At 43.1% G+C, this 20,366-nt stretch overlaps 1 protein-coding gene across 7 annotated transcripts in view; it reads right to left on the reverse strand.

The window, feature by feature from the left end:
* SPECC1 (sperm antigen with calponin homology and coiled-coil domains 1) overlaps positions 1–20,366 on the reverse strand; it is a 277,492-nt gene that overhangs the window by 141,553 nt on the left and 115,573 nt on the right. Inside the window, exon 1 of one of the 7 annotated variants that reach the window (XM_075994028.1) lies at positions 15,280–15,510. The exons of the other annotated variants lie outside the window; for them this stretch is intronic. Within the exon in view, the coding sequence (XP_075850143.1) occupies positions 15,280–15,319 (40 nt within the window). The 5' untranslated portion in view covers positions 15,320–15,510. Of the gene's footprint in view, positions 1–15,279; positions 15,511–20,366 lie in introns of those variants that run through there. 7 annotated transcript variants of the gene reach the window in all.

A 20,366-nucleotide genomic window follows, 5' to 3' on the forward strand; every position in this document is an offset into this window, starting at 1 on the left:
GAGGGATTTTAGGCTGAGGAAATAGCACTTGTCAAGAGAAGGAGTTGTAAAAACATCCAGCAATTTTGAGGAATAGTTAGAGCTTTGATGTTGTCCATGTCCTAATGCCTGGAACCTGTGAATACCAAGACAGCCAGCAAGGCCAGAGTGGTACAGTCCTTCAAAGTCTCTCATCCATATTTTCAGTAAGATTTGGAAGGGAAACACCTTCATTAAAAGGGCAGATGTGACATCAGGAAAGACTGCTTTCCCCTGTAAAACACTGATCGCCTGAAATACTGAACACTATAAGAAAATCCAGTTAATGAATCAGAGACCAACTAAGGAAATTCACTCAGAGTTGTGAATAAAAGAATAGTGAGTGAATAAAATTTTTAAAAATTTAAGAGACATGGAGGAAGACTGGAAAGATGCAATATAATAGGAAAGCCAGAAGAAAGCACACACAGAAGGAAAACTAACGGGAGACAACTAACCTGAGGTAAGGGAAAGCCTTAAAAGGGATCACCAGCTGATCACCAGGCACTAAGCGCGGGACGGGATTCGCTGCCAGACGCGCTGGCTCGGAGCAGATGTTCCCAGTGGCGGGGTGAGGGGTTTGCCTGGCCGATGCTGGCTGGGGCGGCCTGCAACGACGACGCCCCATGGGGGCTTGCCCTCCTCTCTGGGGTGGCACCCGTCTCTCGTGAACTGAGGAGCACTTCTTGACACCCGGCCGGTGCTTTCCCGCCGAAGCGGAGCCGCAGCAGGCAGAGGCTGCCAGGGCGGCACCGCCCGCACGGCGCGGGGCTGCGCGGAGCCGGCCCTGGCGACCGCCATCCACACGGCGCGGGGCTGCGCGGAGCCGGCCCTGGCGACCGCCATCCACACGGCGCGGGGCTGCGCGGAGCCGGCCCTGACGACCGCTGCCCGCACGGCGCGGGGCTGCTCGGAGCCGGCCCTGGCGACCGCCGCCCGCACGGCACGGGGCTGCTCGGAGCCGGCCCTGGCGACCGCCGCCCGCACGGCGCGGGGCTGCGCGGAGCCGGCCCTGGCGACCGCCATCCACACGGCGCGGGGCTGCGCGGAGCCGGCCCTGGCGAGGGCGGCAGCGAGGGCGGGAAGAGAGGAGTGAGGCCGGCCGCGGCGCAGGCGGGCCCTGTGGTGGGCCGCAGAGCCAACTCCCAGAGAGCGACCTTTGGAAGGAACCAAATACTGGGTGAATGTCTGAAATTCACAAAGGAAACGAAGAGAAAGTCTGCTGGGAAAGGCAAGGATACAGGCTCCCCCGGGAGCCCCCACGGCCTGACCCCCTGGCCCCACCTGGGACACTGAAAGGCCGTGCCAGCTACTCACAAGGCAGCCGTCCGCGTCAGCTGCTCCCCGCGCCCGGGCGCCGCCGAGCCCTGGGGTTCGTAGGGCCTATTTCCTGGGGAAGCAACCAGTCAGCACTTCACTTTATAAGTATAGTATGTATCAATTTATATGTATAGTATATCAATTGAATTTCATTTTTAAAATTTTATTTTAAAATCATCTTTATTTTAATTTAAATTAAATTCCACTATTAGTCGTCTTCTTTTTTTTAATCAGGGGTCAAAAACTCAACTGTCTATTGAGCAGACAGGTGCATAAACGTCTGTAAGGGCAACATAAGGAACAAAAGGCCTGGTAGGAACTGCCACAAGTAGAGAACTCAGGCCCAGCAAGACATTCTGATTCAACAAACTTTCAAACACTCCTCAAGACAAATGAACTTTTCCATTTGAGCTCTCTGGACTATACTTTTCACAAAGACAGAATCTGCATACATACAATTTTGCACTCAGCTTTGTTCATTTGGCTGTATATCAAACACTTCCTCAAGCTTGAATATACTTCTGACAATTACAATTTAAAATGGCAGTCTGCACACTGTCCAATGAATCAAGTCACCACAATACTTTCCTCTTTTTTGTTTTAGATGGTGAAACTATTGGGAAGCAAACTAGCAATGTGATAGTGTTAGGGTGTTTATTGAATGCCACAGAATCATTTGTGGGCCTAGATTAATTCCTCTAAATTTAGATTTCCAGCACTGTTCCTGGTATATATACTACAAGCATGGTAGTTTTATAAATATAAGTGACCACAGCTCTCTCACAGATATTACAACCATCTCAATATTACACAAATATTTTAAAGTCTGGAGAGAAACTTCTTTGGGAATAATGGTCAAAGCTGACCATTTCACCTAAATATGAAATAAAACAGAAGCCTTTAGGTCAGCTAACAGTCTGCATTCTTTTCATGCCAGGGCAAAGGCTAGACTTGTATTTTAGTTATTGTTTCCCTTTGTTTCCCAGAGTGGTTCATGCATCCTTATTTGGGAGTTTTCCTTTCTGGACTGCAATTAGGAAAAGAAAAGTAGTACTCTGTTGAAATTCAAAATGCTTTACAGTCTGGACTCTCCAGTGCATACAAAAGAATCATATACTTCCAAAAGTTGGAAGGAATATCGTAGGTGTAGCTCAAGGCCTCATGTGACCAACACGAAAACCCATCATGTTGTCAAGAGAAGAGGAGAAATGAACCTAGAAAATCCGTCTCTGAATCCAGGGTTTTGTCTAATAGTCCAGCCTATCACCAGGAGAAAACGGGGCATGTTTATTTAATGTAATCTGTTTATAATCAAGCTTCACCAGAAGTCTCTACCTGTATTGGTCTTCTCTGAGCTAACCACATATACCGCCTCATTTTTAAGACACTCAATTCTGACTCTTACAGCCTCGAGGTGTAAAACAGATCAAAATTCCTCAAGGGCGGGTGTGCACAATCTCACGAGAATCCTTCCTACAGACCCCACCCACAGCACCACAGCACACTCCCAAGTTCTCCCTCCCTCTCTCCTGGTTTCAGCCCACCCTTTATCCCCCCAGCCCTTCTCAACCCTTCCAGCACCTGGCTGCCTTTTCCCTCTCACGTCCTCCCAGGCTGGCCAGCGTGGATCTTCACTTAGAATTAAGCTTGAATCTGTCAACTTCCCACAAACCCTGAATCAGCCCAACCAAGCCCAGGGTGCCCATCTGCAGCCACAGCAAACAAAGGAACCTACCCCCGGGAAAGGGGAAAGATGTACCTGGGGAGGTGACATTGAGTTGACACCTGAAAGGATAAGAAGTATAATGGGATGAAGGTATAATTTATCTTCCAAACTTTTTTTTTTTACTTTTGAGAGTAAAAATAACAGGAGGAAACTGACCCACAACAGCTGTTAACCGGGACTGTTCTGGGCAAACTGGGCTTCACAGTTGACCTACGGAGAAGTCAGCTGTGAAGTGTGAGAGGAGCATCCCAGGTAGACGGTGAGGAGCGTGTGGAAGGGGCATGGGACAGAGAGCAGGCACACACGTGCAGTGGGTGCCAGGGCAGAGGAGTGGCGCCTGCCTGCACGCTTGTGCAACAACACCGTCTAACCAAGACTCAACGCTACGGCCATTCAGCCGCCTGCGTGACATCCTCGGCCAGGAACAGAAGGAGATCACCACACAAGTTCAAAATGTCTCATGCCGTCTATTACTAGGAGATGCACGTCTGATTCTGTGTACAGTTCTGGCAGGCTCACTGGTTTCCACAGCCACAGGGACAGATGAGCAGAAGCAGATGATATGCGAGGGAAGTCCAGAATGCAGATAAGCACAGGGCCGTGGTGTGGGCTGACCACAGCCATCAGGATGCCCCCAGGGTCAAGGATGGTACCAGAATTAACATTAATAGGGATGACCTCAGTAATAAGAAAACAGTAAACAGAAAAAGGATGCCTGTAATATTTAACCACTGTTTTGTACCCGAAATGGCTAGCATAAGGCTATGGATAGCAAAATTTACAGAAGAGGTCATTTTCATGTATAGCTTACATTAAAATTTAATCATTGCTCCAATTACTGTTATCTCTTGATTTTCATTCTCTCTCCTTTCTTATTCTCTTACGAGTTCAAAATCCCTACCAAAGCATGAAGCACAAGGCAGAATGCACAATGAGGACGTCAGGGAAGCTGGGAGGGAGGAACACACACGCACACACTGACACATGCTCCTTCCAACACACGCACACTTTGTTAATCTACAAGTAAGAGATTGTTTCTCCACAGTTTGGCCCGGTTTGAAAGCATGTGTGATTCTATGTAATTGGCACACTGCAGAGCCTCCAGAATGAAGGCAGAGCAAAAGAGACCAAAATGTAACTATAATTGGATAATTTTCATAATGGTTTTATGACCACTATGAATAGGCTCTCTGTTTATCTGTTTACAGATCAGAAGGTTAGGCTGCTGATAATTTAGCCTTCCAAGATTTTTTTTTAATTTGGCTGCTGGTGCTAGAGAGAAAAGCAGGACCAATCAGAAAGAGGTGGTGAATTCTATCGCAGATAAAACAAAGGGGATTGTTGAGGGCTTTGGAGGTGGCTGGCACCAGTTCCTTACTGGATATAGTTTCAGGTCAAAATGTATGACTTTACTTTTCTACTTATCCATTATTAGGTTTAATTTGGAACAAGGAGTTGCAAATGAGAGGAGAATGAAAGAGAAAAGACTAATTTTTCTGAAGTAACAAAGCAAGGTTAAAAAAGAAAATGAGTAAAGGAAGGAAGATTTGGGTAAAAGGACATTTATGAATTGATATGAGTTGTGAAAGACCGAGGGAAATAGGCAGTGTGGCACTGTTTAGTCTTTCTGACTGTGGCGAAAGGAGACAGTGGGTGGGCCGGTTCCCTGTGACGGCCCCCCCCCTGGGGGGGGGTCTGACCCAGGGTTATCTTTGGGGTGGAGTTGAATGAGGAAAAACTCTATGCACAAGTTTTTCTGAAGTTCATACCATTAAAAGTTGTTTTTTTTAAATCCCAATTTTAAATAGTTGGCCAACCATGTTATTAATAATTTGGAAATAGCAAATCTATTTTCTCCTGAGAATTCAAAAATTTTCTAGAAATACAAGGGACAGGTGCCATCAATTCATTAAATTGATGGCACTACTACTTTTTGCTAAGACTCCCCAGCATGTTAGGGGTGATGGAGATGACAAACAAGTATCCTCAGATGGTCCTTACTTAGCTGGAGAAGCGACGAATGACAATGCAACATCCATGTGAAGGTGAGCCGCAGAGACGACCTTAACCAAAGAGTGGGCACAGAGGAGAGCATACTGCATAGAGGAGGGCAACCAGGCAGAGAAGGAGCGGCAGAGGCTGGGGCTGGTGGGAGGGTGGCCCTGGGAGAAGTATTTTTGTCCTGTGATGCCAATGTCTTCATAAGGATATGCAGAACCCTTTAAAATTCCCTATGTTTCAGGCCAGGCACAGTGGCTCACGCCTGTAATCCTAAACTCTAGGAGGCCAAGACTGGATCCCTTGACGCCAGGGATTCGAGACCAGCCTGAGCAAGAGCGAGACACCCATCTCTACCAAAAATAGAAAAATTTAGCCTGGTGTGGCGGCGTGCATCTGTAGTCCCAGTTACTTGGGAGGCTAAGGCAAGAGGATGACTTGAGCCCAGGAGTTTGGGGTTGCTGTGAGCTATGATGATGCCACTGTACTCTAGCCTGGGTGACAGAGCAAGACTCTGTCCCCAAAGAAAAAATTCTGTTTCAACACTGCTTCTATGATGTTACATAGGCTGGGTCTGATGTGATTGTAGCCACATAAAAATTTTTAAAAAGTAAAACAGAATTCAACAACTAGAGATCCCATATCTGAAGCACATTTGGGCACCATCCTCAAAAGGTGAAACCCAAACACTTCTCAGAGTTGGAATGTTTAAAGTCTAAAAACATAAAATCATAGAATGTGAAAGCAGGAATTTTAGCGCTAACCTTGCACCCACACCCTTATTTTATATATAAAGCAACAAGGCTACAACAAAAAGTTATTAATTCCCCTTTTGTGTTAAAAAAAATTCCAAAACGGGGATTCAGAAAAACCTGATTTAAAATTTATTATAAGGTAAAAATATTCAAATCCATTGAATCATTATATCTAAAAAGAAAAATCATGAGATTAGGACAGATGCCCAAAAGGCAATTTACAAAACTCAGCAACTATTTCTGATTTTAAAAACTGTTAATATATAAGGATAACTCCTCCAGGTAATAGAGGACATCTACCTCCACCACTAGTGTCTGTGCCCCTGAGTGGACAGTTTATAGTTTGTCATAGAGGCCCTGCATATTTTTTACTTTTCCCTCAGGTTTTACACATTTGCTCATACTGTGAATGTGACCTTTTAATATATCATTGTTTCTGATTTTTACTAACATAAAAGAAAACTAGTTATATATACGTGTACTCGCATACATGCACATATATGCATATTTATACATATATGAATATATATATTTGTTTCCAAGCTGGTTACCTTACTAAGTTCTAATAGTTTTTCAGTTGATCTCTTTGGCTATCCTAATAAGAGAATTATAGTACCTACAAATCATGCTAATTTTGTCTCATTTTTAATAAACATTATTTTCAAAAAACTTTGCTGCTTTGGCTAGTGTATCAGAAAATAGTGTCATACAGCTCTGGATGGGTACCACTGTTTTATTCCTGACCTTCATAAGAATGTTTTTAGTTTTTTGTTAAGCTGCTCTTAAACTTTTATTTATTATCTTAAGAAAGGATCCTTTCATTCCAATAAGAATTAAATGTTTATGAAATAGATGTTAAATTTTATTAAATGCATTATTGACATATGGTATAATTTTTTTCTCTTTAAATTTACTGATATTTCAAATTCTATTTATATTATAATATTAATATTTTTGCATGCTTAGGATGAGTTAGTTTTTTACCAGTAGTGGTAAAAATATATGGTGGGATTAAATCTGGCTTATTCAGTTAAGGAGAGTACATCTACGTTAGTAAGAATGTACTGTGGTTTTCTTTGTTAACGCTATCTTTGAAAGGCTTTGGTGTCAGGACTAGTACTATCAGTGTTAGTACTTTTGTTAAAACAAATTGGAATGCTTTCCATCTTTTTTGTATTTTGGAATACTTTCCAAGTTTTTATTATTTGAGTATCATTTTTCACAATTTTGGCTACATTAACATTCATCTATCTTATTATATATTTAATATTTTTCTGCATAAACTTAGTATTGACTCACTTCTTTAACTCAACTTGGTGCTAACCAACAGATATACATTCAATATACTTGTTATAATTTTTCTAACACATTTTTAATTAATTATTAAAATAAGAAATAATCATTTTTATATGTACCTTATATCATTACCTATACTCTCCATAATATAACAATCTTTGGGAAATATACCACACACTTTAAATAGCACAGAAATTATATTTTTCTCATATTTGTAAAATTTTATAAAACCATATGGATTCATGATTAATTTTGGAGATATTTTCTTAAGTCACTTTGCAACATCTTCCAGGACAATTTTTCTGTCCAAGTGTTCCACTTTTTAATGAATTGGATTTAGTAATCTTGCTTTCCTAGGAACTTTCAATTTTATCAAAATTTTCTATTCTATTTTTTAGAATAACATTCCTAATAGCATACATTCTTATATTGTTAATTTAGGGTATTTGTGTTCTCTTATTTCTTGATTAGTCTTTATCTACTTTGTTGTTTTAATAAAAAATCTACTCTTGGATTTTTCAATGCTAGTGTGGTATTTTTGTTGTTGTTGTTGTTGTTGTTCATTCATATTTAGTCAACACATATTTACTAAGTGCCATCCATCCAATGTGATAGGTCCTGAGGAAAGAAAAGAATGAATAGACATAGTCATAACTTATTTCATTCATTTCTACACTTTTAAAAAAATCCCTCTTGTTTTCATCGATTTCTTTTATTGTTCATTTTCTGTTATTTGTGTAGAATTGCCTTATTTTCATCTTTATATTTTTTATGTTAATAGTAAAAGCTTTCTCAGAAATAAATTTGCTTATTATTTGTAACATTATTTCAAAATTATTTTTCTAAATGATCTATAATTATAGTTCTCGTTTCTAGTTGAGTCAAAATTTCCAGATGAAGTTTTTAAAATTTCAACTTTTACTATTTACAGTTTTATTGCATTATGATCACAAAACTTCCCTTAAAAGACTGTAATGAGGTTTTCTGTCTAGCCTTAGGATACATTAGTGTTTTAACCATTCCATGAACATTCTGGAAAAATGGTTTGTGTAAGACACATGGTTCAAGTCTCCCACTTGTGAATTTTCCCATGTGTTTTTAACAGGTTTTGCTTTAGTTACCTCCAGTGTTTTGCTCTTTAGTGACTGGATTTTGTAACTACTACTTTTTTTTTCTTGGATCGTACTTTTATCGATATAAAAGGTCCTGTCTCATTTAAGGCACTTTGTGGTGTGTGTTTGTGTGGTTAACTGACACTATTGTCTCAGGAGAATAACCTTGTAAGGCAGACAAAGTCAAGATAGATATCCACAATTAAATCACAATTTGTTTTACTAACAAGAAAGAAATTGCCTAAAGAGACAGAAAGTATAAGAAAAGCAGATAGCATTCTATCAAGTCAAAGGTCTTTAGAGTTAGGTAGGAAAGTAATGTAGTTTAAGTGCAAAATAAGTGCAAACTGTAATCAAGTGATATAGCCACCTGAATGGGGGTCTCAGGCTCCTATGAGGAACTACAAGAATCAAATAAACTATAACTTGAATCTAAAGTACATGAGCATTATGACCACCTCTTCAAGTTTTGAAGTTTATGCTACAAAGAGATTACAAAGATTTTGAACCAAGAATTCTATACCCAGGCAAAGTATCAATAAAGGGTGAGGATAAAATATAGATATCCTCAGATGAAGGTTGAGAAAATTTATCAAGTACAGATTACTCCTGAATATGCTCAAACCAAGTATGTGCAAGAATATGTTCCAACCAAAGTAAAAGGGGTTCAAGCTGCTATTTGAAGTCTGGCATAAGAAACACATCCTTGTTCTTGCCGGAGACCTCTACTGGTTAAAAAACCTCAGCAAACTGAGAAGACAACCCTAAAAATTATATGGGAAGAATTGTCAATATTATTTGAAATAAAACATTTATGTAAACATCTTTTAATCCTAGAAAGATTTAGAATTAAGTAGAGAATATTTAAAAGCATTAAACTAGTAATAATATTCCCTATTAAGAAGAAATATCTGCATTTTAGAGTTATACTTTTAATGTTTAAGAGAACTGGACCTATTAAAGATTTAAAAATCAACCTTGTGATTCCAATTTAAAATGTATCTGAGTAATTAATCTGATTTTAATTTGAAAGTATGCATCTATATGTATACCCACATATAAAGAGAGATGGTATGAGTGTTGTGGAATATATAAGAGGACTTAAGAATCACTATGCTTATTAGAATAGTTATGAAATTTATAAGACTTAAAAACCTGGACTTGTCAGTCAGACTTTAACAGGGACCTGAATACATTAAATAATCACAATTTAAAATGTTTAAAATTTATCAACAAAATTTGTAAACAGAATTGAGTATTAATCACAGACCCTCTTAAATAGTGCATATTAAATTTTGCTGGATTTATAAATAGAGTAACAAGATGTGAATATTACAAAAACTCTGACAAATTCATGAAATCTGAAACCAAAGACAACAGAAGGCATTAATTCATATGCTCAAACCCTCTAACCAACTCCACTCCTCTCCCGGCTAACTTAATCCCAAACTACAAACTGCCATGAATAAAACAGAATACAGGACAAAAAATATTTTGGAAATAGAAAATATGGTTGATGATTTTTTTTAAAAAAGGACAACAGGAAAACTAGAAGAAAAAAGGTTACTGTGGAGATGGCAGAATATAATATAAAAATTTGGCAACATACAGGATCATAAGGAAACTCTAGTCAAAGCAAAGGGAATGCAAAACAGAGAAAAAGGATCTAACAAGTAATGTGCTCATCTGTGAGAGACACAGGCCCAAACCCAAGCAGGCCAAACTAAAGCGTTAAGTTGCAGGGTTAAGAATAACACAGATAAAGTCTATCCAGTGCTTTCTGTGTATGAGTCTATCCTAGCCATGTTTGATCCATGAATCACCACAACAATCCTCTGAGGTAGGTTATATTTCTCTCCTTTTCTAGATGAAGCAGCTGAGGTTCAAAGAACTTAAATAACTTGCCCAAAGTCTCAGAGGTAGAACGTGGCAAAACTGAGATTTGAACAGGCAACCTGGCTCCGGAACCCAAACCCTTAACCACCATACTTCTTGTCTGTAAGAAAAAATGAATTCCCTGAACAATCTGTAAAATTAAGATGCTGAGTAACAGGATAAAAGCATATTAAAGTAATTTTTAAAGTAAATAATCATAATAACCATACCAACTCCTTTGCCCTCTCCTTACTCCTTCCATTTTTCAAAAAATAAAATTGTCTATCATAGATCACAAGTTGAACAATGTAAGATTAAGTCATCTTCTCTATAAACCTGAACATACCACCTAGTTCTTCAGTAAATAATACTTATGGGATCCTAATATTTAAAATGCTGATTGGCTTTCAATCTTCAGAATCAACCTATTAAACAATGCACAGAAGATTTAATAATACAAATTATAGAACACAAGGTAAATGTTCTAGCCATGCAAAAAGATCAAGGGGTAGACTGAGAATGGGGGGTTGGGCTTTTGAGAATAGGGCGGAAGAAATTTACGGGCATTATATTCTCATGTACATGGTACAAAGCCAAGGACAAGGTTTAATGTTGGTTAGTCAAGAAATATGGGTGGTAAATAATCGACTTCCTTAGAATTTTGTAAGTTTTTTAAATGAAAATTTCATACAGCAAAGTTGAAAGAATTTTACAGCAAACATCTACATACTCCCACCTGTATTCCATAATTAGCATTTTTATATTAACTATGGACTTGTGAAATTTAAATATGACCTGCAGAAATAGGGGATGAGAGAAATAAATAGTAGTGAAAATGCACTTCGTTCCTCAACTTTCATGGTGAGGGTTAGTAGACAGCCTTGAAAGCTAACAAATCAAGAAACAGTAAAGGAATAGCGTATTATATAGAATTATAGAGATGACCACCTTTCTTTGAAATGCATCAAAAATAAGATGGACTAATGTACTACATAAGTCTTTCAACTTTTCTGACTGAAATTTTTCTAATAAAATACCAACATGAATGTGCTTGGGAATGGTCATCACGTCTGGAGAGAGACCACCAGCTTTTACCAGCGTCACCCTGGCCTCTGCCTGGCGTTCTGGAGTCATTTTCCAGTCTCTTAGCATCTCAGTGGGGCTGTGTGACTAAGTCTGCCCAGTGGAACGTGGGTGGAAATGCCATGCACCACATCCAGGCCCGGCCCCTAAATGTCCTGCAGGATTCCCCCACCCCAAATCTCTCCTCTCTTGACTACTGGCAGACCCAGGGCAACTGGGGAGCCATAGGCCGAAGATGAGCATCCCCTGGCCAGAATCTCTAACAACTGCCTGAAACTCCCTGGATGGCCCCAAACTCACACCAGACATGACATGATGGAGAAAAAATTTATATTGTCTCAAGTGGCTATTTTCGGATGTCTATAACCACAGTTAGCATTAATTAAATTAATACAAAGTGCAACCTGAGGGGCTCTGGACAGAAGCTTTTACTTTTATTTCATATCATTTAATTTTTTAAACACATGCATGCAAGTTTACAACAAACAGTAAGCAGATATCAGCTAGTACTAGGACTGGCGAAAGTCTTTCTAAACTCACCTTGTAAGGCCTCTGTTAGTATATTGGGCACATTGTATGAATATAAAAAGGCAAAATTGCAAAATAGCATCCCCTCCTTTGGGTTGCTACAACCCCAGCTGGGCTCACTCACTCCTCTGAACAGCCCACAGGCTATCCAACCACACCCAGCAGCCCTCTCTGACAACGAGAGCACTGGTGACTGGTTGGAAATTGAAGGACTGTTAACTGGGACCTTCCAGGAAGTAAGAGATGTGATTATCAGTATGTTCTTTGGATTCTAGCTGTCCTTATGCATGCAAAATTTCACGTCTTTTACTTGATCCATTTCTCTTATCCATTCTGCAACACCATGCTAAGTCAAAATGACCCAACTCACAGGATCGCAGCTATCACAAAAGAGGACCCTTGCTGCCACCATGGTCAATTCCAGGGCTATAAAATTGCAGCAGCTGAGAACATGCCTTCTGCCTCAGACACACCTTAGAGGGGATAAGGAGCTTCTGCCTGGAAAAGATGGTGCAATCCTAGCCCTTTTAAACCTGCAGAGGGGATCTGAGATGAGGATTTTACCTCACCTACCCTTTAAATAGACCCTCGCTGTCCAAGCAACTAACGTCTTGTGACAGCCAGTCATGGAGGTGTGCCACTGGAATCTCTATGCAAGAAAGAACCTGCCATTCAGCTGCAAGGTTTGCCATCAGCTGACAGCCTCCAGCTGTTGGTGCCACCAGGCTCCCAGTACTTGCCTTGGCTTTTGAGCTAAAGACACATTCTTCCTAGACAGCCTCCAGCCAATGACTGACCACAGCAGGACGACTAGGACTAGCCTTTCTGCCCAATCTGGGACTCCTCTAATGGGCAGTCTTCACTCTGGATCTCCCCAATCAGCTGACCAAGATCTCATCAAATCTGCATCCTTATCTAAGGCTCTCCCTGCCCAAACCATCTCCCTCCTCATTCCTTTTCTTTTTTCTTTCTCTTTTAAGAGACAGGGTCTTGCTCTGTCACCCAGGCTGAAGGGCAATGGCATAATCATAGCCCACTGAAACCTCAAACTCCTGGGCTCAAGTGATTCTATGGCCTCACCTCTTGAGTAGCTGGGACTGCAGGTATGCCCACCACACCCAGCTAATGTAAAAACATTTTTTTGTAGAGATGGGATCTCGATATGTTGTCAGGCTAGTCTCAAACTCCTGGCCTCAAGCAATCCTCCCGCCTCAGCCTCCCATAGCGCTGAGATTGCTGGCATGAGCTACCATACCCAGCCCCCCTACCTTTCATAGGTGTTGGATCTGCATCACGGTCAAAGCCTTTCTCAGCCCAATTCTTCTTCCTAACCCCTTTTGTTTTTCTCAGGTGTTTCTAACAAGACTCTTGAATCCCTAATTCTGCCTAAGTGTCTGCTCTCCGAGGACAAAACTGACACTACATAGAAACCAAGTGGCACTCAGACTTGTGTGCTGCTCTCACCTTGTCCAGCCTCCCTCCAGTACCCCTTACCTTCACCACTCCTCTTGGGTCCCCTTGCTCTGATGACCCACTAAGGCACTTGCTCAGATTCTAGCCTAATGCACCACAGCTGCCAGTGGGAGGCACCCCGACTCATCCCAGCCCCACAGTAAAGCAGATTGCAAGAATGTGCATCTTTAACAAACTCTAATTTCTGGGATCTCATTGATGAATTCTATAGCATTTCTCTTATCCATTCTGCAACACCATGCTAAGTCAAAAAGACCCAACTCACAGGATCGCAGCTATCACAAAAAAGTACCCTTGCTGCCACCATGGTCAATTGCAGGGCTATAAAAGTCCAGCAGCTGAGAACATGCCTTCTGCTTCAGACACTAAAAGACCAGTGTTAAAATTATACTCATGATTTCAGCCAAGATTTCCTAATCAAGTGTCTTTACTTGCAGCAAAACAGAGTTCCCATTCTGAAATTATATGCACTCTTTGAAAAGTACAATAAAATAAGTTACTGGCATAAACAAATCCTTTTGGTGTCCTACCAATTACAGTGCTTTAAAAAGTAAGGTCACTTAGAAATTGGAACACAAGCATTCAAATAACTCTTAAAAACTCTAACAAGAGTACATCCTTTCGGTTTTAACACAAAGGAAATAATATATACAACAGGAGTTTTCACAATACCTGGACAGCATGTATTAATGAGAGGTGTTTTTAAAACATTACATGTCCTTTATCTAACAGTTTATCAACAGGGCTATTTATGACAAATATATTTAATATATATATATGTTATTCTGCCAAAAAAGTTTGGATTAGTGCTGTGTAATTAAAAAGTCACCCCATGTAATCTATGCAGTAACCTGCCCCTAAAATTTTTCTTCACAGTATTCCTGTGTCGCTGTCAAAGTTTTTGGTCCTGGCTGTTGTACCAGTCCACTGTACAAGTGCCAGGGAGGCACCCACCTCTGTTCAGCCCTGAGGACATGGCCGAGACAGACAGCTCAGGATCTGGAAGGTGAGGAAGAACAATGGACAGAGGCTAAGAAGACCAAGGCTTTAACTATATAGCTGCTCCCAATTCAAGGAATAAGTCATTTGGACAAGTTGCTTCACCTCTCATAGCTTCAGTGTCCTCATTCAAATTAAAAATTACTCCTTTGAAAAATGTTTAATCGAGTTCTGACTCTGTCACAGAAACACATTCTTGTCACCTGCCACCCCAATATTCCAATAGAGAGTCAACCATCTCTTCCCAATTAGCCAAGATGCAATTTTTGAGGCTACATTAAATCCCATGTACCTCATGTGACAGCACAGAAATACTCTGTTAGGTTTTTAAAGCAACGCTGGTTATCAGCACCTAAATCTGTTCTGGAGTTCAGGATGATCGACCAGAAGATGACAACTAGAGCCCAGCTGACTCTCCATCAAGCTTACTTAATTACTAAGACGATGATAATGTGATAAACTGGGGAAGTGTCTGATATCCCAGAATAAGTACAGATTGTTTTAGGTAAGAAACAGTCACAATCAAGCCCTTTGGTCTGCGTATGAGTAACAAATCAGCTGACGACGGGTCACCACCTTCCACGGGGCTCCAGAAAGTGTGTGATATGCACTGCAAAACGGACGATGAAACAGAAAACCACTGCCAAGTCACACTTTCATTGCAAATGCCCAGAAAGTCTGCAAGAACTGCCTACACCATATAGGAGACGCTGCCTAGGCGGCAAATGGGGCAAGTGGGATTCCACCGTGAGACCTGCACGGAAGACCCCCTGCCCCGAACCCTCCCACGGGCCGGGCCTGCGTGCTCCGGGCCACGGAGCCAGGCTCCTTCTGCCCCGCTCGCTGCACCGGGCGACCCGGGGCTGCCAGGTACGTGTTTATAGTGAGTGGCGTTTCCTGGTCGCGGAACAAGCACAGGTAATTTCACAACCCCATTAGCGCATTCCAAAGGCAAGAGTCACATCCCGGGAACTTCACCCTTCCACTCGCCGCACTCGGCGCCGCAGGCAGCACGGCGACCGGGACCCGGGAGGCGGGTGGGGGAAGGGCGCTCGGCCAGGGAGGGCGCGGCGCGACCCTCGCCAACCGTACAGACCTGGTTCGGGATCCTCGGGCCGCCCCGAGTGGTTGCCCATGCTCTGCTGACTCGGGCAGCAGCCGGCTGGCCGGCCTCGGACAGGGTGTCCACCGCGCCGCAGCCCGCAGCAGCTCGGGCAGGCGAGGCAGCTGCGTCCGGCGGGTCCGCTGCAGTCAAAGAAAGGGCCGGGCGCCTTCCAGTTCCCGGCGGCGGCTGGAGCGGCTCCTCGCCCGCGCTCGGGGCCCTGCCCACCTCATCTGCATACCGCCCGCCCACCTCGACTCCACGCCGCCCGCCCGGCGCGGCCCGCCCACCTCGACTCCACGCTGCCCGCCCGGCGCGGCCCGCCCACCTCATCTGCATACTCCCCGCCCGGCGCGGCCCGCCCACCTCGACTCCACGCTGCCCGCCCGGCGCGGCCCGCCCACTTCATCTGCATACTCCCCGCCCGGCGCGGCCCGCCCACCTCATCTGCATACTCCCCGCCCGGCGCGGCCCGCCCACCTCGACTCCACGCTGCCCGCCCGGCGCGGCCCGCCCACCTCATCTGCATGCCGCTCTCGAGCGCCCCAAGGACCCGCCCAGCCGGCGAGGGACTTGCCCGCCGGCCACAGCACTGCCGCGGGACGAGCTAGGCTGGGGAACCCACCGCGGGGAGGCGGAAGCCCTTGCCACCGGAAAGGCTAAATCCCGCGCGTGTGAAATTAGGTCTAATATCAGGACAAGGAAAACTAGGATTGGCACGGGACAGACGCTTAATAAGCATTTTGGGGTGAATAAATGAGTGGGCGAACAAACAACTCAAGGAGGAAGTGAAAAAATAACACTAACAGAGGCTTCCCCACTCTCCAAGACGAATGCTATCGCTAATAAAAATGCATGGCGATCGTAAGAAGAAACTGTTCTGCTGCTGTCAGAAGTGACTAACGTGGAAATTACCCTGAACAACTTTAACCCTTCATCTTACAGTGAGAACACTTCGAACTAACTAAATCTTGCAGTGAAAATATTTAGGACTAATAAAATCATTAGTGGAATGACTGGAACTATCTCCTGCATCAGCTGAACGCTCGGGTCTCATCTTACCTACCAGCGTCCTAGGACACCATCGATCACTCTCAATGCCTCAAAGCAGTGTATTCATGTGGCGTCCAGGACGCCACTCTCCTAGTTTTGTGCTCACCTCCCTAGCCGCCTCTTCTCAGTCCCGGTGTTGGCTCCCCCTCATCTCCTTGACCTCTAAACCCTGAGTGCCCTAAAAAAGCTCAGCCACCTGACCTCTTTTCTATCTCCTCTCTTGGTTTTTTATCTACTAGCTTGCAGTTTTTAAACACCATTTATGTATCTCCTGCCTGGTCCCCTCTTCTGAACTCCAGAGTCATTTATCCAACGACTTCTTGACACCTCCACTTAGATGTCTCAATAGGCATCTCCAATTTAACCAGAAAAACACTGAACTCTTGCTTTTCTTCCATAGACCTATGCCTCCTGTCTCCATAAATGGAAACTCCATTCTTCCAGTGACTCAGGCCAAAACCCTCGCCTCCTCTCATATGCCACATCGAGGCCATCATCAAATCCTGTCAGCACACAGACATGGTAAATGACACATCTCAGCACTTCTCACCCCTCCACTACTAACACCTTGTCCAAGCCACTATCATCTCCTGACAGGGTTATGCCATTGGCTTCTAACCAGTGTCCCTTCTCTGCCCCTGCCTCCTTATAGTTTATTCTTCACATAGTAGTGAGAATGATCCTTCTAAAACCTGCGTCAATTCATGTCCTGCCTCCACTTACACCACTCCACTGTCGTTCTGTCTCACCTGGAGCAAAAGTAAAAGCCCTTACAATGGCCTTTAAGTCCCTGAATAATCCTTCTCTCCCCCATCAATGGACTCACCTTCCCAGTCCCACATTGCTCAGCCTGCTCACTGTTCCTCAAATGAGTCCAACATGTTCCCACCTCAGGGTCTTTGCACATGCTGTTTCCTCTTCCAGGAACATTATTTCCCCAGATACACACGTTACATAGGCCATGTATGTGGCTCACTACCTCTCACTTTCCAGGTCTAGGTCTCTGCTCAAGTGTCACCCTACTAATGGGGCACCACATTAAATAATAAACCAGATTCTCAAAACACACACTGCCCTGCTTTGTTGACCTCTATGACAATGATCACCATTTTGTATACTATGTGTCCACTAATTATTGTCCCTCCACTAGAGTGTAAACTTCATGAGAGAAGGGACTCTGAATAAATGAACAAATGAATAAAAAATGTATAGGCTGTACCAGATACAAACTAGCCCTTAATTACACATTACTTTTTAGTGGTAGAACCATGAGTTGGTTTCTCCCACAAAACTAGTTTGTCAAAGATAGGAATCACAATTTTATTTCTGTAATCTATAAAAATTAGCATGACACTGAGCACGCAGCAACAAATATACTAGGGAAAATAAATGGCATGAGACCATGTTAGAGCAAAAGTGCATATGACATCAAGTTAACCCCCTCTTTGAAAAAGGTGAAGAATGAGCTCAGAAAAGATGGTTGACTTCCCCCAACTATTTCCAGAATGATAGGTGAAGCCTGAGCTTGTGGACATGGTAACAGTGACATAACTTCAATTTACAGAACAGTTATATACTTATCCACAGAGTTTTAGAAATTGATGAGTCAGCCGGGCGCGGTGGCTCACGCCTGTAATCCTAGCACTCTGGGAGGCCAAGGTGGGAGGATTGCTCGAGGTCAGGAGTTCAAAACCAGCCTGAGCAAGAGCCAGACCCCGTCTCTACTATAAATAGAAAGAAATTAATTGGCCAACTGATATATATAGAAAAAAAATTAGCTGGGCATGGTGGCGCATGCCTGTAGTCCCAGCTACTCGGGAGGCTGAGGCAGGAGGATCGCTTGAGCCCAGGAGTTTGAGGTTGCCGTGAGCTAGGCTGATACCACGGCACTCACTCTAGCCTGTGCAACAAAGGGAGACTCTGTCTCAAAACAAACAAACAAACAAACAAACAAACAAACAAAAAGAAAGAAATTGATGAGTCAGTTTATTAACTATATAGAATGTCAAGCAATTAACACGTCTCTTTATGAAAACTGGATGAGTAAGATACCAACCCAACCTGGACTCCTGTGGCTCTCTCAACTCCCACCCCTAAAACATTTAGTCACATCCTGCCTCCTTCCTCTCCTTAACATTTTTCAGACTTTGTCTCTCTCTCTCAGGTTTGCTTCACTTCCTTCATTCAGGCCTTCCTCTCACACAAGGGCAACTGTGTTAGCTGCTGGGCTCACTGGTTTCCTCCAGTTTTGCCACTGCTCAAAGTGCTCCTCTACTGACATTATCACAAATGCAAATCTGACCATCACACCTTTGTTTAAATGTTTCCTATGGCTCCCCTATACCTTGAAGATAAAGTCCTCATAAGCTTGATACGTTAAGGACCTTCATAATCTTGTGCCATACCTCCACCCCTCATTCTAGCCTCATCTGTAAAAGTACACGCTTCTACTTTGTATTCCAGCAACATTAAGCCAGATGTGGTTCCCTGAACATACCCTGTTGTTTTGGTCTCTATACTTTTATATCTGCTACCTTGCCTCTGCTTCAAACACCCTCCATAACTTGGCTGCCTGGCAAATGTCTGTTTATCTGGTACGAGCTGAATTGTGTCCACCTCCCCCATTCGTATGTGGAACCCCTAACCCTCAATGTGACGGTATTTAGATTGGAGATGGGGCTTTTAGGAGGTGATCAAGGTTAAATGAGGTCATAAGGTCATAAGTCCAACAGGATTGGTGGCTTTATAAGAAGAGGAAGATCTCTCTGTCTCATCCCTTCCCCCTCCACCATCTCTGTCTCATGAGGACACTGTGAGAAGGTGGCCATGCATAAGCCAGGAAGGCAGCTCTTATCAGAACCCAACGAGCTGGCACCCTGAACTCAGACTTCTAGCCTCCAGAACTGTAAGAAATATATTTCTGTTGTTTAAATCACCCATTCTAAAAACAAAAACAAGTCACCCATTCTGTGGTATTTGGTTATGGCAGTTTGAGCAGACTAATATATCTTCTTTTATTTATTTTTTTTGAGACAGAGTCTCACTCTGTTGCCCAGGCTGGAGTGCAGTGGCATCAGCCTAGCTCACAGCAACCTCAAACTCCTGGGCTCAAGCGATCCTCCTGCCTCAGCCTCCCGAGTAGCTGGGACTATAGGCATGCGCCACCATGCCCGGCTAATTTTTTCTATATATTTTTAGTTGGCCAATTAATTTCTTTTTTTTTTTTTTTTTTTTTTTTTTTTTTGTAGAGATGGAGTCTCGCTCTTGCTCAGGCCGGTTTCCAACTCATGACCTTGAGCAATCCTTCCGCCTTGACCTCCCAGAGTGCTAGGATTGCAGGTGTGAGCCACCACACCCAGCCTCATATCATCTTTTAAATTCTTGCACAGGCATCACCTCATTTGGTGAGCCTGCCCCTCCCAGGCAGAATTAAACATTCTCTCCCTCACAGTACTCCTGTACCTTGTAAATGCTTGTACTTTCCCACATAACTACACTATTTTAACCATTCTTTCTTACAAGACCATGAACTCTTTGAGTGGCAGTGATGCTGTCTTACCCATTTTTGCATCTCTAATACCTAATTTATAATAATTCGGTTAACCTATTTATTCACAATACAACTAAAACCGGATTTGAACCTGTGTCTGGGGTCCCCAGCTCTATCCCAAGGTTTGGTGATTCTCTGGAAGGGCTCAAAAGACTCAGCACACAGTTGTATTGACAGCTGTGACACATCATAGCAAAAGCATATGTTCAGAAGAAATCAGGCACAAGCTTCCAAGAATATTCTCCTACTGGAGTCATGCAGGGTGTGCTTAATCCCCCAATAATGAGTTGTGACAACACATGTGAAGTCCTGTCTACCAGGGAAACTCATCAGAGATTCAGCACCCAGGGTGTTTATTGGGGCTGGTCATATAAGCCCCTTCTGCCTAGCTCGGACCACATTCCAGACTCCCCGAAGGAAAGCAGGTATTCAGTATATGCCACAGTGTTTGCGCAGGTTAGCCATAGTAAGCCACTCT

Source organism: Microcebus murinus, chromosome 18 (assembly GCF_040939455.1).
Source record: "Microcebus murinus isolate Inina chromosome 18, M.murinus_Inina_mat1.0, whole genome shotgun sequence".
Taxonomy (NCBI): Eukaryota; Metazoa; Chordata; class Mammalia; order Primates; family Cheirogaleidae; genus Microcebus; species Microcebus murinus.